The sequence below is a fragment of the Bison bison genome, unplaced genomic scaffold, assembly GCF_000754665.1.
Source record: "Bison bison bison isolate TAMUID 2011002044 unplaced genomic scaffold, Bison_UMD1.0 scf7180017864229, whole genome shotgun sequence".
Taxonomy (NCBI): Eukaryota; Metazoa; Chordata; class Mammalia; order Artiodactyla; family Bovidae; genus Bison; species Bison bison.
Window position 1 is genome coordinate 1,159,531 of NW_011494801.1, and position 11,339 is coordinate 1,170,869.

The 11,339-nt window shown below is 40.6% G+C and overlaps 1 protein-coding gene across 7 annotated transcripts in view; it reads left to right on the top strand.

The window, feature by feature from the left end:
• Positions 1-11,339, top strand: part of POU2F1 (POU class 2 homeobox 1) — a 117,329-nt gene extending 105,990 nt beyond the window's left edge. For all 7 annotated transcript variants that reach the window (XM_010845999.1, XM_010846002.1, XM_010845998.1 and 4 more), the window contains 3 exons: positions 8,199-8,544; positions 9,066-9,154; positions 10,933-11,339. In XM_010845999.1, coding sequence (XP_010844301.1) covers positions 8,199-8,544; positions 9,066-9,154; positions 10,933-11,243 — 746 coding nt within the window. In that variant the 3' untranslated portion in view covers positions 11,244-11,339. The remainder of the gene's footprint in view (positions 1-8,198; positions 8,545-9,065; positions 9,155-10,932) is intronic.

Here is an 11,339-nt window from a genome sequence, read left to right on the forward strand (position 1 = left end):
CCAACTCCCTCCCAGCATCAGTCTTTTCCTAACTAGTAGTCAACTCTTCGACATGAGGTGGCCAAAGTACTGGAGTTTCAGCTTTAGCATCATTCCTTCCAAAGAATCCCAGGGCTGATCTCCTTCAGAACGGACTGGTTGAATCTCCTTGCAGTCCAAGGGACTCTCAAGAGTCTTCTCCAACACCACAGTTCAAAAGCATCAATTCTTCGGCACTCAGCCTTCTTCACAGTCCAACTCTCACATCCATACACGACCACAGGAAAAACCAAGCCTTGACTAGACGGACCTTTGTTGGCAAAGTGATGTCTCTGCTTTTCAGTATGCTATCTAGGTTAGTCATAATTTTTCTTCCAAGGAGTAAGCGTCTTTAATTTCATGGCTGCAGTCACCATCTGCAGTGATTTTGGATTTATGTAGCTGTAAATTGGGAATTTAGTCTGTATGTCAGAAGGATAAAGCCAATTCTGTCATCAGTTTAAAAGAAAAATAAGATTTTGCTGAAATCTTGTCTAAGTGGCTTTAACACTATTAGAGAACTTAAAAAACTGTTACAATAAATCAAACTGTTTTAGAATAGCAACATAAAGTTGGGGTTAACTGTTTCAGATGTATATTCATGTAAAAATTAGGTTTCGGTATTGGCACTTAGGTAACAAAGGAAAATATGGTGTATATATATTTGTATTTTAATGAAATACTGGCACCATATAAAATGTTAATTTTTAAATCAGTGGGCCAGAATTTCAGTGTGAATATGGAAAAAGAGATTGTCATTTTATAAACTGCAAGAATAAATATACGTGTTTTAAATACTGAAGTATTCAGTTTTAAATTTTTCTTTCATTTTGAAAACATGCAAGAGCTAAATTAGACTTTTAATTAGTGGTTAATAGCAGTGAATAAATAAACCTGTCTAAAAATTTAAAAAAAGAAAGCTGAGCACTGAAGAATTGATGCTTTTGAACTGTGGTGTTGGAGAAGACTCTTGAGAGTCCCTTGGACTGCAAGGAGATCCAACCAGTCAATCGTAAAGGATATCAGTCCTGAATATACATTGGAAGGACTGATGTTGAAGCTGAAACTCCAATACTTTGGCCACCTGATGCAAAGAACTGACTCCTTAGAAAAAATCCTGATACTGGGAAAGATTGAAGGTGGGAAGAGAAGGGGATGACAGAGGATGAGATGATTGGATGGCATCACCAACTTGGACATGAGTTTGAGTAAGTTCCAAGAATTGGTGATAGACAGGGAAGCCTTTGCAAGTCCATGGGCTCACAAAGAGTTGGACAGGACTGAGCAACTGAACTGAACTGATACATTATATCAAAGATATAAGAATGACTAATAAGCACATGAAAAGATGTTCAACATTATTACTCAGAGAAATGCTAGTTTAAAATCATAATGAGATACTTCTTAATACTAAATGGTATAATCAGAAAGACCAAAAATAATAGGTCTTGGAGATATGGAGAAACTGGAATCTTCATGCATTGTTGGTGGAAATGTAAAATGATATGGCCACTTTGGAAGATACTTTGGCAGTGTCTTTAAAAGTTAATCATAAATTTACCTTCCTACCCAATAGTTCCCCCAAGAGAACAGCAAACATTTCCACAAAAACTTTAACACAATGATCATAGCAGCATTATTCGTAATAATCAAAAACTGGAAACAAGCTATTACCCACCAACTGGTGAATGAATTAAACGTCATGTGGTCTGTCCCTGCAGTGGAATACTTTTAAGACAGAAGGAAGTATTGATTCCTACTACAACATGGATGAACCTTGAAAACAGCATGCTAACTGAAGGAAGGTAGATGCAAAAGACTACAAACCAAGTGATTCATTTATATTACGTATCTGGGAAAGGTAAATGTACAGATCAAAAAGCAGACGACTGGAGGCTGTTGGTGGGAACAAGCGTGACTGCAGATAGGTACTAGGGACGTTTTTCAGTCATAAACTAGATGGGGGTGATGGCTGTACCACTCTGTCAATATATTAAAAACCATTGAATTTTATACTTAAATTGGGTCAATTTTATGGCATATAAATTGTATCTCTCTAAATCTATTTTTTTTAAAAGATGAGATGGGTGCTTGCCTTGGCAGCGCATGTACTAAAATTATAACAATACAGAGATAGGGATTAACAGATACTAACTACTATATATAAAATCAATAAACAATAAGGATTCACTGTATAGCTCAGGGAACTATATCCAGTATCCTATAGTAACCTGCAACGGAAAAGAATGGAGGGGAATGTATGTATAGATACAGACGTATGTATAACTGAATTACTTTGCTGTACACCTGAGCAATATTTAAACCAACTAAAATCATTAAAAAAAAATTTTTTTAATTAAAAAAGATGAGATGGGAAGCAAGAGGTTATGCCAAACACTATGTATGCTTGCAGGTAACTTTCTGCTAACCTTGTGAGGTGGATGATGGCATCTTATTTTGTTGTTGAGCACATTGAAGCTCAGCAAACATCAATTCCCTGATCAAAATTTCCCAAGTAATTGAGTTGCTAAGAATATAGATAAAAGATATATGTTGATTAAAATGTGATTTACTGACTGAGAGAAATAATTTGAAGATCTTACTAAGTTATTGTACTCTAGTGCTTATGGGACATTCATGTTGAAGACACTTAGAATGTGACTGGAGGACGCAGGAGTGTACGGTTAGCTGCTCGGTTATCTGGGTCTTTGATACCCTGTGGACTGTAGCCCATCTTTGTCCATGGAATTTCCCAAGCAAGAATACTGGAGTAGGTTGCAGTTTCCTCCTCTGGGGGATCTTCTCAACCCAGGGATCAAACCTGAGTCCCCTATGTCTCATTGGAGATTGGCATTATTGGATTGTGTCTCTTTGGCAGGCACATTTTTTACCATTGTGCCACCTGGGAAGTGGTTGGAAGATAAAACCAGAAAAAACTACTTTGAATGGTTTCTGGAGTCATTGTCTCTTCAGATCAGATCAGTCTCTGAGTCGTGTCCAGCTCTTTGCGACCCCATGAATCGCAGCACACCAGGCCTCCATCACCAACTCCCAGAGTTCACTCAGACTCACGTCCATCGAGTCAGTGATGCCATCTAGCCATCTCATCCTCTGTCGTCCCCTTCTCCTCCTGCCCCCAGTCCCTCCAAGCATCAGAGTCTTTTCCAATGAGTCAATTCTTCGCATGAGGTGGCCAAAGTACTGGAGTTTCAGCTTTAGCATCATTCCTTCCAAAGAAATCCCAGGGCTGATCTCCTTCAGAATGGACTGGTTGGATCTCCTTGCAGTCCAAGGGACTCTCAACAGTCTTCTCCAACACCATAGTTCAAAAGCATCAATTCTTCGGCGCTCAGCCTTCTTCACAGTCCAACTCTCACATCCATACACGACCACAGGAAAAACCATAGCCTTGACTAGACAGATCTTTGTTGGCAAAGTAATGTCTCTGCTTTTGAATATGCTATCTAGGTTGGTCATAACTTTCCTTCCAAGGAGTAAGCGTCTTTTAATTTCATGGCTGCAGTCACCATCTGCAGTGATTTTGGAACCCAGAAAAATAAAGTCTGACACGGTTTCCACTGTTTCCCCATCTATTTCCCATGAAGTGATGGGACCGGATGCCATGATCTTCATTTTCTGAATGTTGAGCTTTAAGCCAACTTTCTCACTCTCCACTTTCACTTTCATCAAGAGGCTTTTTAGTTCCTCTTCACTTTCTGCCATAAGGGTGGTGTCATCTGCATATCTGAGGTTATTGATATTTCTCCCCGCAATCTTGAATCCAGCTTGTGTTTCTTCCAGTCCAGCGTTTCTCATGATGTACTCTGCGTATAAGTTAAATAAGCAGGGTGACAATATACAGCCTTGACGTACTCCTTTTCCTATTTGGAACCAGTCTGTTTTTCCATGTCCAGTTCTAACTGTTGCTTCCTGACCTGCATACAAATTTCTCAAGAAGCAGATCAGGTGTTCTGGTATTCCCATCTCTTTCAGAATTTTCCACAGTTTATTGTGATCCACATAGTCAAAGACTTTGGCATAATCAATAAAGCAGAAATAGATGTTTTTCTGGAACTCTCTTGCTTTTTCCATGATCCAGCAGATGTTGGCAATTTGATCTCTGGTTCCTCTGCCTTTGTCCCTTAGCTTATCTTAAATTCACTGATGAAATTATTCAGATTTTCTTTGTATACATGTGGGATTTTAAGAAAGTGATGCTGAGTAGTCTAAAAATGGCTCTGGAGAGTGAAGAAAGAGTGAAATAAACGTCACTTTAAGCTTTTGACCTCAAGATATGGGCGATTTCATCTCAGAACTTTGAAAAGAAAGTAGTGCCCATAAGTGAAATCAAGTTAGATAATGTGAGAAATTGGTCAAGAAAAGATTGAAATTTACTAGCAGCAGAAGAAAAATGAGAAAAGACATTTACCTTCCTACAGAACAGTGTGCACATCTTAGGAAAAGAGTGTCAAAAAGTGGAAAAGTGTATGAATCTGCCAAACATAAGAGCCAACATAGCTTCAATAGCCCAGCGACATAAACTGATTTGATAGATTTAGAACTGAATGATGATATTGTGATTAATAATATCCACAAAGATGTAATTTGTACTTATGGACAGCATGAGTGAAGAGGGAATCATCTTATATTTTTGAGAAGGGCAGAAGAGTAAGTAAATCCTCCCTTTTCAGTTAACAGTAAGAAAGGTATGTTTACCTGAATCATTCAGAGACTGCATAGCACTTTCGTGTAACGTGATAGGAAATGGGGACAATAGAGTCAGTACTGAAGTAGATGGGGTCTGATTTCCTCCTAGCTCTGTGATATGTTTGCTATGACCAGTGCATTTTCTTGGCAAAACTCTATTAGTCTTTGCCCTGCTTCATTCCGTATTTCAAGGCCAAATTTTCCTGTAACTCCAGGTGTTTCTTGACTTCCTACTTTTGCATTTGAGTCCCCTATAATGAAAACGATACCTGTTTTGGGTGTTAGTTCTAAAAGGTCTTGTAGGTCTTCATAGAACCGTTCAACTTCAGCTTCTTCAGTGTTACTGGTTGGGGATTAGACTTGGATTACTGTGATATTGAATAGTTTGCCTTGGAAACACCCTCTTCCAACAACACAAGAGAAGACTCTACACATGGACATCACCAGATGGTCAACACCGAAATCAGATTGATTATGTTCTTTGCAGCCAAAAATGGAGAAGCTCTATACAGTCAACAAAAACAAGACCGGAAGCTGACTGTGGCTCAGATCATGACCTCCTTATCACCAAATTCAGACTTATATTGAAGAAAATAGGGAAAACCACTAGACCATTCAGGTATGACCTAAATCAAATCCCTTATGACTATACAGTGGAAGTGAGAAATAGATTTAAGGGCCTAGATCTGATAGATAGAGTGCCTGATGAACTATGGAATGAGGTTCATGACATTGTATAGGAGACAGGGCTCAAGACCATTCCCATAGAAAAGAAATGCAAAAAAGCAAAATGGCTGTCTGGGGAGGCCTTACAAATAGCTGTGAAAAGAAGAGAAGCGACAAGCAAAGGAGAAAAGGAAAGATATAAACAGCTGAATGCAGAGTTCCAAAGAATAGCAAGAAGAGATAAGAAAGCCTTCCTCAGCGATCAATGCAAAGAAATAGAGGAAAACAGCAGAATGGGAAAGATTAGAGATCTCTTCAAGAAAATTAGAGATACCAAGGGAACATTTCATGCAAAGATGGGCTCAATAAAGGACAGAAATGGTATGGACCTAACAGAAGCAGAAGATATTAAGAAGAAGTGGCAAGAATACACAGAAGAATTATACAAAAAAGATCTTCATGACCCAGATAATCACGATGATGAGATCACTGACCTAGAGCCAGACATCCTGGAATGTGAAGTCAAATGGGCCTTAGAAAGCATCACTACAAACAAAGCTAGTGGAGGTGATGGAATTCCAGTTGAGCTATTTCAAATCCTGAAAGGTGAGGCTGTGAAAGTGCTGCACTCAATATGCCAGCACATTTGGAAAACTCAGCAGTGGCCACAGGACTGGAAAAGGTCAGTTTTCATTCCAATCCCAAAGAAAGGCAATGCCAAAGAATGCTCAAACTACCACACAATTGCACTCATCTCACACGCTAGTAAAGTCATGCTCAAAATTCTCCAAGCCGGCTTCAGCAATACGTGAGCCGTGAACTTCCTGATGTTCAAGCTGGTTTTAGAAAAGGCAGAGGAACCAGAGATCAAATTGCCAACATCCGCTGGATCATGGAAAAAGCAAGAGAGTTCCAGAAAAACATCTATTTCTGTTTTATTGACTATGCCAAAGCCTTTGACTATGCGGATCACAATAAACTGTGGAAAATTCTGAAAGAGATGGGAATACCAGACCACCTGACCTGCCTTTTGAGAAATCTGTATGCAGGTCAGGAAGCAACAGTTAGAACTGGCCATGGAACAACAGACTGGTTCCAAATAGGAAAAGGAGTACGTCAAGGCTGTATATTGTCACCCTGCTTATTTAACTTCTATGCAGAGTACATCATGAGAAACGCTGGGCTGGAAGAAGCACAAGCTGAAATCAAGATTGCTGGGAGAAATATCAATAACCTCAGATATGCAGATGACACCACCCTTATGGCAGAAAGTGAAGAGGAACTAAAAAGCCTCTTGATGAAAGTGAAAGTGGAGAGGAGGAGAGTGAGAAAGTTGGCTTAAAGCTCAACATTCAGAAAATGAAGATCATGGCATCCGGTCCCATTACTTCATGGGAAATAGATGGGGAAACAGTGTCAGATTTTATTTTTTGAGGCTCCAAAATCATGACAGATGGTGACTGCAGCCATGAAATTAAAGACGCTTACTCCTTGGAAGGAAAGTTATGACCAACCTAGATAGCATATTCAAAAGCAGAGACATTACTTTGCCAACAAAGGTCCATCTAGTCAAGGCTATGGTTTTTCCTGTGGTCGTGTATGGATGTGAGAGTTGGACTGTGAAGAAAGCTGAGCACCGAAGAATTGATGCTTTTGAACTGTGGTGTTGGAGAAGACTGTTGAGAGTCCCTTGGACTGCAAGGAGACCCAACCAGTCCATTCTGAAGGAGATCAGCCCTGGGATTTCTTTGGAAGGAATGATGCTAAAGCTGAAACTCCAGTACTTTGGCCACCTCATGTGAAGAGTTGACTCATTGGAAAACACTCTGATGCTGGGAGGGATTGGGGGCAGGAGGAGAAGGGGACGACAGAGGATGAGATGGCTGGATGGCATCACTGACTCGATGGACGCGAGTCTGAGTGAACTCCGGTAGTTGGTGATGGACAGGGAGGCCTGGCGTGCTGGGAATCATGGGGTCGCAAAGAGTCGGACACGACTGAGCAACTCAACTGAACTGAACTGTGATATGTGAAAGAAACGTTTCTTCACAGTAAAATGATGAGAGTTGAATTCTAGGTGTTCTTAGTACAGGTCAGAAAAAGGCTTCAGCATAGGTTTTAAAAGAACAAAACTGACTAAATTTTTAATACAGCTGTGAATAGAGAAGAGAGTATTCTATAGCTTAGTGACAGATTTTATCACAGAGAAAGTTTTTATATAGATCTTTTTTCTAATATGTTTATGGGTTTGAAATATTTATTTTGATTTGTGTAGTTCTTATATCATTTCTGAAGTCTTTTATACTTCTAGACATATGCCTTTAGTTATTTTTGTACTATTTCTGTAAATGTTATTAATATTTATTTTAGAAAAATATACATCTTTTTCTTGATTTCGTTACTTTGTTTTGATTTTTCTAAAGAGACTAAGCAGATTTCTAAAAAAATGCTTTTCAGAAGCTTGGATTTTTTTCTTACACTTATCTTCTCCAGAGCAGTTGTGTTCTATAGTTAGAGCTTCTGTGATTTTTTTTTTTTTTTTAATAGGAAATTGGAATTGAAAAGCCATGTTCTCTGTTTCAGGGTTACTTTATTACTCTCGCCTCTTAAAGTAGGATTCATGGCTTTGGTTCTTACAATGTTTGTTTTTGTGGTTAATTTCCATAGAAACACTGAACGAGTTTAATAGAAAAAGACATGTTACGGGATGGTAGATGATGCAGCTGAATCTAGAGTATGGCTGAATAAAGCAACCATCCTTCCAAAAACTGTTCCAGAAGGTCACTGTCGGTGTGATTCTCTCTCAGGCACTACAGATACCACCTCCGACAACACTGCAACCGTGATTTCCACGGCGCCTCCGGCCCCCTCGGTGGTCACCGCCCCCGCCCTGAGCCCCTCCCCTTCCGCCTCAGCCGCCACCTCCGAGGCGTCCAGCGCCAGCGAGACCAGCACCACACAGACCACCTCTGCTCCTCTGTCCTCTCCTCTTGGGACCAGCCAGGTGATGGTGACAGCATCAGGGTTGCAAACAGCAGCAGCTGCCGCCCTCCAAGGAGCTGCCCAGTTGCCAGCAAATGCCAGTCTCGCTGCCATGGCTGCTGCTGCAGGACTAAACCCAGGCCTGATGGCACCCTCACAGTTTGCAGCTGGGTAAGGTGCTTTCTTACCTGTTTACATCTGAGAAACAACTCGGAGGTCATCCCTAGAGTTACTCATAGGGAATACTTTTCAACACTATCTTAAATGCAAAACAGAAAACCTTTAAAGCCATAATCTCTTTGAAATAGGTTGCTCTGTAGTAGCACAGGGACATTGATTGAGGTTGGACTAGAGTTTATATCATCAAAAAAATAAGAATTAGTTGTAAATATATTCTATTCTCTGTCATTTTTTTCTCTTGCTTTGGAAAAAAGAGAACAAAGTAACTCAAAGAGTCAAAATGACTGTAAGTTTTACATTTTGTGTGGACCATAACCGTGCTTTGCTTTGTATAAGTGAGCATCAAGGAAAGCAGTAACTTGGAAGCACCATGTAAAGAGTATAAAAAGAATAATACATGTTCCCGTATACTTCCCACCTGTATTTTCCTTTTTCTTGTCCCCTTGGGTATGTTGTCAGATTGACACATGTGTCTGCGTTGTAGTAATGTCTCTGCTCTTCTGGTCTTTCAGAGGTGCCTTACTCAGTCTCAATCCGGGAACCCTTGGTGGTGCTCTCAGCCCAGCTCTGATGAGCAACAGTACACTGGCAACTATTCAAGGTCAGTAGAATTGTTTCCCTTACTTGAGCTTTCTCTTTCTTTTCTTAGATGGAGGAAGTCTGCTTTGCTAGAGATGAAAGTGACGTGAAGAGATAGTTGAATTGATAATGCTGACTACCCTGAGGACCAGGAATGTGTTCCTATAAAAAGCTTTGTAAGAAAAATACAGGTGTCAGTTTGTAAGAATAGGAAATATGCTTAGTGTGGTGTATTAAGAAACCAGGATGGTACTTGCCTGGCGATCCAGCGGATAAAACTGCGCTTCCACCACAGGGGACGCGGGTTCCATCCCTGGTCAGGGAACTAACATCCTGCCGGCTGCACAGTGTGGCAGAAAACCAGAAAAAAGAAACCGGCACTTTTATGCTACTATTTATCTTCTTACAATATAGGCTTGGAGGTATTTCTTCCTAAATTTATCTAAATAGTCATCCAAGAACCATCCCCAGGCAAGCTTAACCAAGTAAAACTCCCCGGTCCCCATCCTCACCCTCAAGAGCCATGTACTGGAAGGCTCTGTAACAAATTAATGTTGGAGGGCAGCATGCAGCCTACAGGAGTACTTCTAATTCTTGTTGGGTTCTGCCATCTATATTTCCTCATCATTATAGAGCTTAGATTCTCTTGGATTTTAACATCTCTTTCCCAAGCCCAGATGTGTCCCTTTTGGCCTTAGCATGCTATCCAGTCTAAAATGAGTCTAAGTCCACTCATTCTATATATTGAAGAGGCTGCTTTGTTTAGTATTTGAGCTTCATGTTTGAAGATGCTTGCTGTTATGTGACTCAAGGAAACACTTTGAGACATCACTATACTAATCTCAGAATTTTTTCTTAAAATAATTCGTGCTTAAATGAGAGTTCTTGGAGCCAAAAACAGTTTTTAAACTGCTAAACTTCATTTAGGATTAGTGTTTCATGGATGATATCTCTACAGTATACTGTGGGCAGTTAGTTCCAAACAAATCCAAAATACCACCTAGATTACCTTACATTATATTGACTTTCTCATTGACTAAATCATATGTGAAATTGCTTCCTGGTTAGATCTGTAAAGCTTTTGTTATAAAATGATTTCTTTTTGGAGTAAGATTTGTGGTAAATCACTTTTTCTCTTGCATTACAATGTGTCTCTGGTCTGTGGTGATGCTAAAAAGACACAGCTGAGTACCGAACTGGACTATGCCCCTAAGCCTGGGGTCTCAGAGAATGCCAAGCTGCACCCGGACTCACTGTTCTGTACTCATTGTGTGATCGTGTCCAAAGTCAGGGACATTCCCTCAGTTCCTCTTGCTTTTTTTAATTATGTAAGAAATCAAAATTTTAATGCCACTAGGAAAAACCCTCAGATATACATGTGAGGGTGTGATTATATGGGTGAGGGGATTGTTGGGGGTTTTCAGATACAGGAAAAAATAGTCTTTTGAATGGAGTTACTTTAGTCAGTAATTTTCATTAAATCAAAATTATTGGATTTAACAGATATTTCTGGGTAGATGAAATAAGTTGAGATTTCAAGGTAAAAATATAACTCTGATTCTCTTCTCTCCTATCCTGTTCATGCTCATTTGAGTTTTCAGTCCTCTAGGCTCTTTTAAAATTATAAGTAATCTTTGGTTGGTAAATTATAGCACTGTGATTAAGGGGAAAAATTCAGCTAAGGGATAAACTTTTTTCATCGGGGTTGTAGGAGCGCTTAGGACGTTTGATGCGTTCTTGGTCTTCTCCAGGCTGGTACTAACACTCTCCTTCCTGCCTGTTCCGGGGGTTTGTCTGTAGCTCTTGCTTCTGGTGGCTCTCTGCCAATAACGTCACTGGACGCGACTGGGAACCTGGTATTCGCCAACGCAGGAGGAGCCCCCAACATCGTGACCGCCCCTCTCTTCCTGACCCCTCAGAACCTCTCTCTGCTCACCAGCAATCCAGTTAGCTTGGTCTCTGCCGCTGCAACCTCTGCAGGGAATTCTGGACCTGTAGCCAGCCTTCATGCCACCTCCACGTCAGCTGAGTCTATCCAGAACTCTCTCTTCACTGTGGCCTCTGCCAGCGGGGCTGCCTCCACCACCACCACCGCCTCCAAGGCGCAGTGAGCTGGGCCGCGCGGCGCTGCTGGCAGAGACTGAAACATGTGATGGACTTCCTGTTGCCATGTTGCAAGGGCAAGGGAGAGGAGGGAGAGAAGAGAG